General features: G+C 37.7%; 1 protein-coding gene and 1 non-coding gene across 4 annotated transcripts in view; both read right to left on the minus strand.

The window, feature by feature from the left end:
• Window positions 1-658: 658 nt before the first annotated feature.
• Window positions 659-765, minus strand: LOC114027192. The gene has a single exon (XR_003567222.1). It is a non-coding gene; the product is annotated as a U6 spliceosomal RNA (small nuclear RNA).
• A 12,280-nt stretch (window positions 766-13,045) lies between these two features.
• Window positions 13,046-16,172, minus strand: part of NCAPG2 (non-SMC condensin II complex subunit G2) — a 101,005-nt gene continuing 97,878 nt past the window's right edge. For all 3 annotated transcript variants that reach the window (XM_027840902.1, XM_027840903.1, XM_027840904.1), the window contains one exon: window positions 13,046-13,280. In XM_027840902.1, coding sequence (XP_027696703.1) covers window positions 13,229-13,280 — 52 coding nt within the window. In that variant the 3' untranslated portion in view covers window positions 13,046-13,228. The remainder of the gene's footprint in view (window positions 13,281-16,172) is intronic.

Below are 16,172 nucleotides of genomic sequence, written 5' to 3' on the forward strand. Positions count from 1 at the left end.
AAAAATTATTGGATTACCTGAAAGCCACGATCAAAAAAAGACCCTAGACATCATCTTTCAAGAAATTGTCAAGGAAAATAGCCCTAATATTCTAGAACCAGAAAGTAAAATAGAAATTGAAAGAATACACCAATCACCTACTGAAAAGATCCCCAAAGGAAAACTTCCAGGAATATTATAGCCAAATTCCAGATTTCCCAGGTCAAGGAGAAAATACTGCAAGCGGTCAGAAAGAAACAATTCAAGTATTGTGGAAACACAATCAGGATAACACAGGATTTAGCAGCTTCTACATTAAAGGATCAGAGGTCTTGGAATATGATTTCTGGAAGGCAAAAGAGCCAAAAGAGTAATTGGGCAAAAAAAAGCTAAGAATCGCCTACCCAGCAAAACAGTATAATCCATGAGATGAAAAAATGCATATTCAATGAGATAGAGGAATTTCATGCATTCTTGAGAAAAGACCAGAGCTAAATAGAAAACTTGACTTTCAAATACAAGACTCAAGGGAAGCATGAAAGAGTAAAGAAGAAAGAGAAGTCATAAGACACTTATTTTTTTGTAACTCGCCGTTTTCTTTATTTGTACAAAATAGTAAATAGAACAATCATACCCCAACTGGGAAAAAACAGTGGTTTAGGGTTTAAACAAGTCCTGTAAAAATATGGAACACTTCATGAATTTGCATGTCATCCTTGCACAGGCACCATGCTAATCTTCTCTGTATCATTCCAACTTTAGTATATGTACTCCTGAAGCAAGCACCATAAGGGACTTATTAAGGTTAAACTGTTTAAATTCATATATGGAAAGATGATATTTGTAACTCATAAGAACTTTCTCATTATTAGTGTAGTTAGAAGGAGTATATATAGACAGAGGGCACAGGTGTGACTTGAATATGAAAAGATGATATCTAAAAAATAAAATTATGGGGTGAGAGAGGAATGTATTGGGAGAAAGAAAAAAGGAGAGGTAGAATGGAGTAAATTATCTCACATAAAAGAGGCAAAAGTTTTTACAGTGAAGGGGAAGAGAGAGGAGATAAGACGGAGTGAGTGAACTTTACTCTCATCAGAATTGGCTCAGAAAAGGAATAACACACATGTTCAACTGAGTATAGAAATCTATCTTATCCTACAGGAAAGTAGAGGGGAAGAGGATGCGGGGAGTGATAGAAGGGAGGGCAGGTTGGGCGAGGGGGTAGTCAGAAGTAAAACACTTTTGAGGAGGGACAGGGTGAAAAGAGAGAATAGAATAAGTGGGGGGGATAGGATGGAGGGAAATATAGTTAGTCTTTCACAACAAGACTATTATGGAAGTGTTTTGCATGACTACACATGTATAACCTACATTGAATTGCTTGCCTTCTCAATGAGGAGGGGTGGGGAGGGAATTTGGAACTCAACTTATGAAAATGAATGTTAAAATTGTTTTTACATGTAACTGGGGAAAAATAAAATACTAGAGAAAAAATTTTTAAAAAAGAAGACTAAAGGCCATCTTGTCCTTTTTTTTTTAGACTGTTAGAACTAAAGAATTCAAGTTGCTTACTGATAATGAGATAGGTTAACCTTACATAGCTAGGTTAATCAAAAGAAAGTAAACCCAATCTATCACCTAGATTCAGCAGTATACTGGAGTCTCAAAGAACTGATTGTTAAATTTTTAATGTGAGCATTTACTCCTCAAAATCAGCAAATGCTACAAATCAGGTCTTGATTTATTGTTTTATTGACTATTCTTAAGAAAGTAATGGATAAAAATGTTAATAATGCAGATTGAACTTTCAAACCATCTCAGGGTACTTCTCTCCCTTCTCACCCACCCAGAGCTGGTTATTGCTAAATTACCAGCACACCCCTGCCTAGATTATGACTGAAGCCTATATTATTTTGGGTTAAAGGATTGGAAACCTGACCACCATATATAGCACCCTTTCTATTGGGAAATATGTTCCAAGTTCCAAAAAGCAAGCTTAGGAAAGAAATTTGGAATTCTACCCTTTTCAAAACTTTGGGACTTGTTTTTTATTTTTCACTCTCAGAATCTTTCTGAGATGAAGTAAATAGAGGCAGTTTAAAGAAGTTTTAAATAAAATGACCTACAGACTGAAAGATAGGAAAGGAAAATATTTTACTCTGCATGGAAAGCTTGCATAAATAGGACTCCTAGAAGTATGATCTTTGTTTACAAGTATTTGAAGAGTGCAAACAACAGAGAGAAACTAATTATGTTAAGGGAAGGGGGTCTAATTGGAGTAATTTGATTAAATTAAAGACAGGAAGATTTAGGCTTCTTGTCAGCAAAAGATTCTGAACAGGGAAATCTAGGAAACAGAGAAAGAAATCATTTCCTTAAGGAAAAGAGAAAGCAAGCTTGAATTTAGCCTTTAAGCTACGATAGCAACTATAAAATGACTCTGACCTTGTTGTAGAGAAGCAAATGAATAGATCCCTCATGTCTCTGTTTCCTTGAGCATGTTGATTATTTCATTCAACACTATTGAATGCTTATATAAAAGCATTACCTTAATCTCACGTTTAATGTAACTCATCCCCCCATGCCTATGCATAAGGAGCAGTTTTATAGCAGGGATGATTTGCTGTGTATATAGGACATAAAAGATAAACTTTATAAAAGGGAGGCACCTTGTACTAAAAGCACATGCTGGTCATTTATGGCCAGCTTGTACACTGAAAGACATACTTGGAGGGCTCTGGGCTCACTCTCCCAACCCATAATTATATCAGGACCCTTTTCCTTCAGGGGTCTCAAGGTAATCTATAGCGGTTGTGTCAAACTCAAATAGAAATGGGGCCATTAGACCATACATAAAGATCTCTGTAGGCCACATACTGACTTAGAAAACCACATGCTAACATTATTTGTATTCAATTTTTAAAATTTTATTTGCTAAATATTTCCTAATTATATTTTAATCTGGTTTGGGGTCATACTTGGGAACTGGGTATGTCCATAATTCAGCCTGCAAGGCATATGTATGACATCTCTGACCTAGACTAGTTGGAGTGTCCTAGTACTATTACTCAAAAGCCCCTATGCTTCCCCCTAATATCAACTGACTGTTGATATCTCCCTAATATCATTTAACCAATAAACCATAATAAAGGGATATTTACTGAGAAGGTATAGCAAAGACCACAGTACAACAAAATCCCAAACCAGGAGCATCCTCTCCTATGCACATCTCAGCCCTTGGCCAGAATGAGATCAAACTTAAAGTGGTTGGCACAAAACATACCCCTCACCAAATTCCTTCTGGGTGTGGTACTGTGTCCCTGCTGTTGAATTAATTCCCTACTAAACTGGGTCAAGCAGGCTGATCCTTAGGACTTCATGATCACCAGACCTGGCTCCTGCAATTACCAACAGTCTCTGCTACTGACTCCAGGTATTGGACCTCTAAAGCCTCCTGCAAAGTTTCAAATCTCACAAGATCATAACCTGGTCCATTCCGTCTCATGTACTCATTCACGGAAGAGTAAAAAAGAATTTAAAAAAAAAACATACAGTCAAAAGAAGCAGCTGTGCTATAGCCACAGAGCAGCCTGATGGGATGGCAGACCTGAGGCCCTTCCCTCACTTTAAGACCCCAAGTTTTTGCCTCCAGGGAAGAGACAGAGATTTTGAATGTTTGAGGCTTTTGAAATGTACATTCAGTTCTGACTTACCAACCAATTAAAGGTCTTTTAGTCACCATACAGTAAACCTACAGGAAACAGAAACTCTAAATCAGGGTGGTAAAAGATCCCTCCACATCACACATTTTATGGAAGGGGGTCCACTAAACCTCCATGCAGGTATTGCACATGCTCTAAGGACTGGGCCCTTATTGGCCAGTCCCCCTACTCCATGTTATTCATGTGAAGGGATGCGTGTGGGCAGGAGGGGGGGTGGTCGATTCCCTCAATGCACTTGGTGAAATTACAAGGTTTTCAGACTTTGACTAGCCAAATTTGCAGGATGTAAGAGGAAGGTAATAGAGATGTAAGGGAGTACCCATTTCAGACTTTGAATGGCTACATTTATGTTTGAAAAGGACTGTAAGGTAGTCGGCAGAGATAATAGACTTGTTCTTACTGATACCTACAGCCTACCACCTCTACGCAGAGAAAGAGGTATGTTTTATTACCAGAATGCCTTTCAATGTTATCTTCCTTTAGATAACTGTATCATTTATTTAGAGAGACAACAACCATCACCTGATCATTTGGATCACGTTTATCATATCTACAAATGAGATACAAGTGGAAAGGAGAGCTAACACTTCTCAGGACCCTTTGATGATTTATCATTGTTATCTTGCCCCTCAACCATATACCCCAAGGTTCTCTCTCTCTCTCTCTCTCTCTTTCTCTCTCTCTCTGTAATTATCATTTCTATGCAGAAGACTGACAGATCTATAAATCCAACCCTAGTGTTCCCCTTGAGCTTCCATTCTGTATCACCACCCGCCTGATGGACATTTCAAAATAGGTATCCCATGCACATCTCAAATGCTTAACCTTAGTGTAACCCTCAATTCTTCACTCTTCCTTATTCTACATATCTAATAAGTTGGCAAACCTTGCCATTTCTACCCCTACATTCCTTGCATACTGCCCCTTCTCTCTACTCAGTCACCACCTTAGTTTAAGCCCTTACACCTTTTGCCTAGATTATTATACCAATCTCCTAATTGGTTTTTACGTCTTAAATATCTCTTTGCTCCAAAATACTCTCCAATGAGCTACCAAGGTGATTTTTCTTAAATGCAACCACATTACTGTTACTCAACAAACTTCAGTGACTTCCTTTTGCCTCTCAGATAAAATATAGACTCCTCAGTTTGGCTTTTAAAGTCCTTCACAACTTGGTCTCAATCTACCTTCTCAGGCTAATTATATATCACTCTTTTTTCCGATACTCTACAGTCTAGTCAAACTGATCTTGCTGCTCCTCACACGTAGCATTTCATCTCCAGGCTTTTGCATTAGCTGTCCCGTTTGCAATGCACTCCCTCTTTTGCTTCACAGAATCCCTTACTTCCTTTAAAATGTAGCTCAAGTTATGCCCTTCTCCATAACTAATATTTAACTACATTTTATTTATTATGTAATTCTTATATGTCTATATGCTGTCTTTTCTAATAGAATATAAACTCCTCAAGAGTATAGAATTGTTTTTTTTTCTATATTTGCATTCCCAGTACCTGTCAGTGCCTGGCACATAGTAGATACTCAATAAATGCTTATGGATTATTGATTCATGACACTGCTTTCTCTTGGTTCTCCTCTTACCTGACTTTTCTGACCCCTTTGCTAGATCATTAGCTATGTCCTAACCCCATTAATCTGCATGCATCTTACTTAAATTTAATTATCCTATAAATATGTTGAATTTCTTCAAAAGAATATAACCTCTTCTTTCCTTCTATTCTCCCAGGCCATATCTATTGGTAATATTATCCACTTCCATAGGTTCAATTAGCAGTTCTACGAAGATGATTCTGAAATGTACATATCCTATCCTGTATCACCAACTGCTTCCTAGAAATTTCTACCTATATTTTCCATAAACATTTCAAACTCAACATGCCTAAAATGCAACTTATCTCACCTTTAAAACCTTCCCTCTTTTCTCAAAACGTCCCCTTTTCGGGGGCAGAGCCAAGATGGCGGAGTAAAAGTAGTGACTTGCTTGAGCTCTGCCCCAAACCCCTCCAAATACCTATAAAAAAATGGCTCTAAACAAATTCTAAAGCAGCAGAACCCACAAAAAGACAGAGCAAAACAAATTTCCAGCCCAAGACAGCCTGGATGGTTGATCAGAAAGGTATATCATGCCGGGTAGGGAAAAGAGCGCAGTTTGGCATGGGCACGCAGGCCGCAGAGACCCTGAAGCAGACCTCAGAGGACTGAATCGCAGACAGCTGTGGCAGTTTCCAGACTTCTCAACCCAGGAACGCCAAAGACAACTTGGAAGGTCAGTGGGAAAAGTCTGTGTCAGCAGGGAGAGAGAGAAGCCAGTGGTCTCAGCTCCAGGCCCCGAGCTCAGCGGAAGCAGCAGCTGCCTCCTGAGCTTCCAGCCCACAGACTGAGGAGGAATCAAGTGGCTGATCAGAGGGGGATTGCAGGGATCTCTCTTCTGGTGCAGGTTTCTCTTGCTTTGCCGGTGCTTGGATCTGGGTCACAGTTCTGGGGCAAGGAGGAGTGCTGGCTTGGTGGAGCTTGTAGTGGCTGTGAAGAGGAAATCCTCCTCACAGTTCTAAGACAGAAAAGAGTGCTCATAGACCAGAGCACAGGCCAGGAAAGGAGTAAACACCTCACTCTTGATCATAGCACCTTGGAAGAACTGAAAATTTACAAGTCCCTAGAAGTATCTCTGAACACAGCTGCACAAAACCCCTGAAGCTTGAAACAGTGCATTGTCCACACTGGAAACAGACTCTTACCTTAACAAAAAGTTTATAACTCAAGTAATTGGCTGGGATCATGAGCAAGCAGCGCAAAAAGAGTCAGACTATATTATCTTACTTTGATGACAAAGAAGATCAAAACATACAAACAGAAGAAGACAACGAAGCCAAAGCTCCTATATCCAAAGCCTCCAAGAAAAATATGAATTGGTCCCAGGCCATGGAAGAGCTCAAAAAGGATTTTGAGAAGCAAGTAAGAGAAGTAGAGGAAAAACTGAGAGTGACGCTAAAGGAGACCCAAAAAAATACTGAAGAAAATAGCACCTTAAAAAATAGCCTAACCCAAATGGCAAAAGAGGTCCAAAAAGCCAATGAGGAGAAGAATGCCTTTAAAAGCAAAATTAGCCAAATGGAAAAGGAAGTCCAAAAGCTTACTAAAGAAAATACTTTAAAAATTAGAATGGAGAAATTGGAAGATAGGGACAATTTGAGAAATCAAGGCACTGTAACACTAATCAAAAGGAATGAAAAAACAGAAGAGAATGTGAAATATCTCATTGGAAAAACAACTGACCTGGATAATAGATCCAGGAGAGAGAACTTAAAAATTATTGGACTATCTGAAAGCCATGATCAAAAAAAGGACCTAAACATCATCTTTCAAGAAATTATCCAGCAAAACTGCCCTGATATTTTAGAACCAGAGGGCAAAACAGAAATTGAAAGAATCCACCAATCACCTCCTGAAAGAGATCCCCAAAGGAAAACTCCTAGGAATGTTGTAGCCAAATTCCAGAATTCCCAGGTCAAGGAGAAGATATTGCAAGCAGCCAGAAGGAAACAATTCAAGTATTGTGGAAACACAATCAGGGTAACACAAGATTTAGCAACTTCTACATTAAGGGTCCAGAGGGCATGGAGTATGATATTCCAGAGGGCAAAGGAATTAGGACGACAACCTAGAATCACCTACCCAGCAAAACTGAGTATAATCCTTCACGGTAAAAAAATGGTCATTCAATGAAATAGAAGACTTTAAAGCATTCCTGTGGAAAAGACCAGAGCTGAATAGAAAATTTGACCTTCAAATACAAGACTCAAGTGAAACATGGAAGAGGTAAACAGGAAAGAGAAATCATAAGAGACTTATTAAGGTTGAACTGTTTACATTCCTGCAGGGAAAGATGATATTTGTAACTCATGAGTCCTTTGTCAGTATTAGGGTAGTGGCAGGGAAAAAATTATATGTTTGTATAGATATAGATAAATAGAGGACACAGGGTGAGTTGAAGATGAAGGGGTGATATCTAAAAAATAAAATTAAGGGGTGGGAGAAGATTATACTGGGAGAAGGAGAAAGGGAGAAGTAGAATTAGGTAAAATATCTCACATGAAACAGACAAGAAAAGGCTTTTACAGTGGAGAAGAAATGGGGGAAGGTGAGAGGGAATGAGTGAATCTTATTCTCATAGGATTTGGCTTAAGGAGGGAATAACATACACAATGGGGTAAGGAAATCTATCTTACTCTACAGGAAAATAAGGGGGGAAGGGGACAAGAGAGCAGGGGGCTGATAGAAGGGAGGGCAAATTGAGGGAGGGGATATCAAAAGCAAACACTTCTGAGGAGGGACAGGGTCAAAAGAGAGAATAGAATAAATGGGGGGTAGGATAAGATGAAGAGAAATATACCTAGTTTTTCACAACAGGACTAAAGTGTTTTGCATGACTACACATCTATAACCTGTATCGAGATGCTTGCCTTTTCAATGAGGGTGGGTGGGGAGGGAGGAAGGGAGAAAATTTGTAACCCAAAGTTTTAAAAACACATGTTAAAAATAAAAAAAAATTTTAAAAATTAAAGAAAAAAACTTCCCCTTTTCCTTTGAAGGTACCACTATCCTGTCCAGTTACCCAGGTTGTTAATCTTGGAGCCATCTTTAACTCTTCCTTCTCCCTTACCCCCCATACCCAATTAGTTGCCAAGTCAAGCTAATTCTACCTCCCCAATATCTCTTGCATCCTCCTACTTCTCTCCATTCATATATTCACTTGTTCAAGCCCTCACTACCTTGAGTCTAGGTCATTTCAAAAGCTTCCTAAATGGTCCTTGTACTTCAAACCTGTCCCTCTAATCCATCCTCCCCACAACTACCACATTGATACTACTCTGGCACAGGTCTAACAATGTCCTTCAAGCTTAAGAAGCTTCAGTGGCTCATTACTGTCTCTAAAACAAAAACTATTTTATTTAAAGAATTTCACTGTTTGGCTGCAATATACTTTTCCAAAGTAAATTCACATTACTCCGTCTCACACACTCTACATTCTGTCCAGACTAGCCTACTTGTTTCTCATTTTACTCTGCTTCAGTTCATAAAAGTCTTCCCATCTTTCTCAGAAACCATCCATTTCATAGTTTCTTATATTGCAATAATATTCCACTCCATTCATATACTATAATTAGTTTAGCCATTTACTAATGGCTCCTCCTTAATTTCATTGTTTTTGCCACTATGACAAGAGGTGCTCTAAATATTTTTGTGCATATGGATCTTTTTCACCTTAATAATACTTTCAGAATTGAATTGAATGCCACTTAATGTTTGCCAGTGCCTTCCTACTCTTCTTGGGAGGAAAAAAGTATTTCTCATATATACACGTGGTATATCACAGCCAGGCCTGGGCACATTGCCCTGGGCTTGAGCTGTCCCTGTGATACAGCATTTCAACGGGTAAGCCCCTAGTTCGTGGAGCAGATAGTTACAAGGATGTAAGAATTAAAGGTTGCTGCTTAATCTCTACTCCATAGACGGCTAAAGCTTAAAGACTTCTTTGTTTCATGCCTAATGCAAGGCTTTATACTTTGTATGTCCTCAGCATCCTTACGACCCTATAAAAAAACATCCAATATGGCAGCTGCCTGCTCCCTGAGATCTGGTGGACCCTTGGCTGCACTCCACCTCCCACCACTCTAGCATTTATCTTCATGAAAGAAGAACCATGGGGGGACCATAGGGCTAGGCAAAAACTCAGAATTGTCAACATGTATCTTTGCTCTGTTTGACAAATGTATCTCTACAAGCTGAGTAAAACTAGTCTTAAAAATAATAACAATGATAGTTGAAATTTATATAGCACTTACTATGTGCCAAGTGCTTTACAACTATTATCGAATTTGATCTCCACAACAACCCTGGGAGGTGGGTGCTATTATTATCCCCATTTTACAGAAGGTAAACTGAAGCAAACAGAGGTTGATTGCCTTGCCTATGGTCACATAGTAAGTATTTGAGACTATATCTGAACACAGGTCTTCCCAATTCCAGGTTCAGCCCTCTATCCACTGTACCACCTAGCTGAGAAAGGTCACCCATTTACATCATTTTGATTCCTCAGATTTGCAATGGCAATGATCCACAATCATGGGCATGAAGCTTCTACAAAATCTATAAGACTTTGGATTATCTGGCTTCTTACTCTTGAACCATGTTTTCCTACATTTAAAAACTTAATTTTTTTAAATTGTGAATTTAGTGAACACCAAAACAAACAAACAAACATTTCCAGATAAAGCACAACAGAAAGGATTGGTTATATGTAAAAATGAGAATGTCTATTTATGTACAGCTTTCTTTTCTTTAAAAGAATATATTCAATTGATTAGAGAAATGCAAATCAAAACAACTCTGAGGTATCACATCACACCTATCAGTCTGGCCAACATGACAAAACAGGAAAATGATAAATGTTGGAGATGTGGGAAAATTAAAACACTAATGCATTGTTGGTGGAGTTGTGAAATGATTCAACCATTTTGGAGAGCAATTTGGAACTACGCCCAAAGAGCTATAAAAATGTGCATACTGTTTGACCCAGCAATAGCACTTCTAGAGCTGTATCCCAAAGAGATCATAAAAATGGGAAAAGGACCCACATGTACAAAAATATTTATAGCAGCTCTTTTCATGGTGGCAAAGAACTGGAAATTGAGAGGATGCCCATCAATTGTGGAATGGCTGAACAAGCTGTGGTATATGAATGCAATGGAATACTATTGTCCTATAAGAAATGATGAGCAGGCAGACTTCAGAAAAACCTGGCAAGACTCGTACGGACTGATGCTGAGTGAAGTGAGCAGAACCAGGAGAATGTTGTACACAATAACAGTCACATTGTATGATGACTAACATTGATAGATTTATCCCTTCTCAGCAAGGCAAGGAACTAAGACATCTCCAAAGGTCTCATGATGGAAAATGCTATCCATGTCCAAAGAAAGAACTATGGAGTTTGAATGCAGATCGAAGCATACTATTTGTTACTTTTTTCTTCTGTTCTATTTTTCTTCTTTTTTTTTTATTCTCATTTTTTAATTTTTATTCTCTTGGTACTCAGTTTGCTCTTTATTATTTTGTGCAAGTCTATCCATATTTTTCTAAAACAAGCTCATCATTTCTTAGAACATAGTAGTATTCCATCACAATCATATACCAAAATTTGTTTAGCCATTCCCCAATTGATGGGCATCCCCACAATTTCCAGTTCTTTGCCACCACAATGAGAGCTGCTATAAATATTTTAGAACATATAAGTTCTTTTCCTTTTTCCCTAATCATCTTTGGAAATAGACCTAGTGGTGGTATTGTTCGGTCAAAAAATACAGGCAGTTTAATAACTCTTTGGGTATAATTCCAAATAGCTCTCCAAGATGTTTGAATCAGGGGCAGCTAGGTGGTGCAGTGGATAGAGCTCTGGCCTTGGAGTCAGAAAGACCTCAGACATTTGACACTTACTAGCTGTGTGACTATGGACAAGTCACTTAACCCTGCTTGCCTCACCAAAAAGCAAAACAAACAAAACGGTTGAATCAGTTCACAGTTTCACCAACAGTGAATTAGTATCTCAATTTCTTCACATCCCTCCCAACATTTGTCGCTTTTCCTTTCAATCGTTTTAGCTAATCTGATAGATGTAAAATGTTATATCAAGGTGGTTTTAATTTGCATTTTTCCAATCAATAATAACTTAGAGCATTTTTTCATGACTAGTTTTGATTTCTTCATCAGAAAACTGCCTGCTCATATCCTTTGACCATTTATCAATTGGAAAATGGCTCATAATCTCCTAAGATTTGACAAAGTTCTTTATATATTTGAGATATGAGACCTTTATCTGAGAAACTGTCTATATTTTCTCAATTTTCTGCTTTTCTTCTGATCTTACATTTATTTGTACGAAAACTTTATTTTTGTGTAATCAAAATTATCCATTTTACACCTCACATCACTCTCATAAATTATTCACCTATCCGTTGTCTGATAGGTAATATATTCCATGTTCTTCAAACTTTCTTTGTAATATTTCTCTTTGTATCTAGGTCGTGTATCCATTTTGACCTTGTCTTGGTAAATTGTGTAAAATATTGGTCTATGCCCAATTTCTGCCAGACTGCTTTCCACCTTTGCCAACAATTTTGCCAAATACTGCATAGCAGTTTTAAAGCAAGAAAAGGATAGGATAGACAAAATGTACACATCAGGACTGATGAAGCATGGTGTGATGACAAGGGCAGTGGACTGTGATCTGGAGGAGGCAGGTTCCAGTCCTGGCCCTGACACTCACTATGAGATTCTGACCAGGTGAGTTCACCTCACCCCATACCTCAGTTTCATAATTTGTAAAATCAGAGTGTTGAGTGAGCTGGTCTGTAAGATCTCTTCCAACTCTAGATTATGAGGTCGACTTGGATACAGATGTTTAATTCAGCTTTTATCAGGAGTCTTTTGGTAAATCCTCACTCCAAAATGCTCATGTCATCAAAGAACCATATTTTTAAAAGTACTAAACATTTTATCCCATACAGTTTCCTTCTTAACTGGGAGACTGGAGAGGACACCAGGGCCACAATCGTGCTGGCTCAAAACAACGCACGTCTGTCACATTACATAGCCTTTGGCACAAATTAGTCACTACAGAGCACAAAGAAGATAGGAGAGATTAGTCAGCATAGCTCTGTGAAGGACTACACACTTTAACAAGCTTGGAACACAATTTCCCTCCACAACTAGGGCAACCATCAGAGAAAAAAAGAAAAGGAGCTTAGGGAGGAGTCCCAGGTTTACTTGACCTCTCAGATAATAATGTTATTTATAGTTGTAGAGACCAAGTATCAAGTGGGAGAACTGTGTTCAGATTGGTCACTTTTGTCCTCACTTTACTGCTCAAGACAATTATTTAGAGAGTGTATCTGTGTTTTCCTCAGGGTAGTTGTCAGCACACAGGACATTTCCACTACCCCTTTTCCAGTACTGCTCCATTATGTGTAAGACAGATTTTAAATTACATATTTATAGCTGTAATAAATTGGACACAACTCCATTACTAATTGGATTTTCTAAAAATATCTTTTCCTTTATTAAACATAATTCATTTGCTCATTGTTTTTGTGTATTTTTGATGTATTATTTATTTGTATGTTAATTTTATGTCTTTTAGTTTCCTAAGACAAGAATATTCCCTTTTTTTACACCACTGACATTTGAGAATATTTTATGTAACTACACGAGTTCACATGTATATATATATATATATATGTGGACATAGAAAAGAGATATTAAACAGATTTACTAAAGATACTTTAATAGCAATTGTAAGGTAAAACACAAATTTTCCACCTAATAACCTCCCCATGTAGTATAGATTCTTGAAAATGTAAATACAATATATACATCATATGTTTAAAACATTTTCTGAAATCAGTACTTTTTCTTCCTTTTTACACACTGGAAGGAAGATGATTCCTCGGTTATAACCTCAAAAGTTCATCCAAAGTTCTAACAGAAGACTCATAAAGAGATCTGAAACAAAGAAAAAAAAGATTTAGTGGCAGAACAATAAGTAAATAATCACTAAATGTGAAATAAAAAAAGAACTAAGGGAATTTATTGTAGGACTTTTAATCTTATTTTTATTAACACCTTTTGTTTTTATATCACCTTCATTTTTTTTTAATATATCCCTCCCCCCTCTCCTACCGTGACAGCCCTCCCACGGAAGAGAGGGGGAAAAAAGACCAGTTCAGCAAACCCAATTAACACACTAACTTTATCTGACAATTATCCATCATACCCATAGTTCTTCATTTCTTCAAGGACAGAAAAGAGGTAAATTTTTTTCAACTCTTCTCTGGGACCATACTTGATCATTATAATTACAAAGCATTCAATGTTGTTTCTTTTTTTCTTCCTTCAATTTACATTATTGTAGTCACTGTGCATCTCATTCCCCTGGACCCTTACTTCATGCTGTGCTGCTTCATGTCTTCTCATGTTTTTCTGGATTATATTATTTATTTCTTATCATATAGTAATATTCCACATATAACCACATGTTTAGCTAATTCCTAATTGATGGGTATTTCCTTTGTTTCCAATTCTTTGCTACTGCAAAAAGTGTTACCGATGAATATTTTAATGTATATAGGACATTTTTGTCTTTACCTTCCCTGGGACTCATGCCTGGAAGAGAGATCTCTGGGCCAAAGGACATTGGCATTTTAGTCACTTTATTAAATAATTCTAAACTGTTTTTCAGGAGGATTTAACTAATGCATAGTTTCACCAACAGTGTATTATCATGTTACTATTTTTCTGAAGCTTCTCTGATACTAATTATTCCCATATTTTGTTATTTGTCAATTTGCTGAGCATGAGATTTATATTTCTCTTACAAAGTGATTTATATCTTTCATATGGCTGATAATAGTTTGCATTTCTTTTGAAAACTGTTTATTGATTTTGTTCAAGCACAAGGTTTTCCACTGCATATAATTAGAATAACCTACTTTTTTGTTTTTTGTTCATCCTTTGTTCAGTTAATGATTTTCACTGCCCGCTTCAACTCCCCACTTCAACTCCCCACTGTAACGGTGAGAAGTACCCGATCTTTTGATGGTATGACCTTTTATATTCAGGTCACATTTCATTTGTTTACTGGGGTATCCATTGTAAGATGTTGTTCTAAACTTAACTACTGCCAAACTACTTTCCCATTTTCCCAACAGCGGTCTTTCTCCAAATAATTTATGTTCTCTGGTTTAAAGAACACTAAGCTTTTGTTAATGATTATTTCTGATTCTTCCTTATCTACTCTTCCATTGATCTATTTTTGTTTTTAATCCATAGTTAACCAATACCAAAGAGTTTGGATTATTATTGCTTTAAAATATAATTTGAGGCCTACAAGTGATATTTTTCCTTCATTCCTAGTTCTGTTCTTTTATTTTCCTTGAGATTATAGGACTTTCCAGAAATGCATTTTGTTTCTCCAAATATATTGTCTTATTGTTTTTAGCTTTATAAGGTATCACTTCGGTAACTTTTCTCTCCATTAAAGTGTTAGCCCATCAGTCATGAGCATCCAATTATTATGAGCATTTTTAAAACACCTACTATATATGAGGCACTTTGCTAAATGCTGGGGAAATAATACCTACTCAAAAGTAGGTATTATTCTTAAGGAGAAAAGTAAGTACATACCTAAGTGTCTACAGTATAAATATTAAGTAAATAAAATTAAAACAAAGGAGTTAAATACAAGGTAGTTTGGAAGGGAGAGCACTAAGAGGTGGAGGAATCAGGAAAGTCTTCAAAGAGAAGATAGTACGGGGGCAGCTTGGTGGCGCAGTGGATACAGCGGCCCTGAAAGGAGGACCTGAGTTCACATCAGGCCTCAGATCAAACACTTGTCACTTACTAGCTGTGTGACCCTGGGCAAGTCACTTAACTCCAATTGCCTAAAAAAACAAACAAAAAAAGAGAAGATGGTACTTGAGCTGCATCTTAAAAGAACTGGAACTCTGAGACAGTGAGAAAAAGGGAGGAACTGAAACCCAGGCATGTGGGCTAAGTAGTGCAAAGGCACAGAGACAAAGCTGGAGTGTCACATATGAACTATGGAGAGAAGCAAAGTTTGGCTGGATCACAGAGTACGGGAGGAAGAGTAATACCCAATGAGACTGAAAAGACAAGTTGCAGTCAGGTTGTTCAGGGCTTTAAAAGCTAAACAGAGGAGTTTATATTTTATCCCAAAGGCAATAGGAAGCTACTGGAAATTGATGAGTAAGGGAGTCACACAGTCAGATCTGTGCTTTAGGAGAAGCACTTTGGCAGCACTTCAGAAGATAGGCTGGAGGGAAAGACTTGAGGCACTGAGACCAGTTAGGAAGTGGTTGTAATAATCTAGGCAAGAGGCAATGAAAAACTAAGCTAAGGTGGTAACAGTGTTAGTGGAGAGAAGAGGTAGATTTTGAGAAATGTTGTGAAGGTAGAAACAGCCAGAAGTGAAAACTGAATAGATATGTGAGGTGAGGAAGTGCAAAGATTCAAAGGAACAAAGCTAGGAGACTGGGAAGATGGTGATGCCTTTGACAGAAATAAGGATATTTGGAAGAAGGGACAGTATGGGGGAAATACAATGAAATCACTTTTGGACATTTTTAGTGAGACTTTTGCATAACATCCAATTTGAAATGTCCATTAGGAAATTGGTATTAAGTAACTGATGCTCTTGGAAGAGACCAAGCATGGATATATAGATCTATGAGTTATCTGCATAGAGACAACAGTTAAGACCAGTTAAGCTGATGAGATTACCAAGACAGAAAGTGTAGATGGAGAGAAAGGTTAGGGCAGAACCTCAGGGAACATTCACAGTTAGGGGGAGTGATGCAGATGATAAGCCAGCAAAAG

This window comes from Vombatus ursinus, unplaced genomic scaffold (assembly GCF_900497805.2).
Source record: "Vombatus ursinus unplaced genomic scaffold, bare-nosed wombat genome assembly UNPS02014852.1, whole genome shotgun sequence".
NCBI lineage: Eukaryota > Metazoa > Chordata > Mammalia > Diprotodontia > Vombatidae > Vombatus > Vombatus ursinus.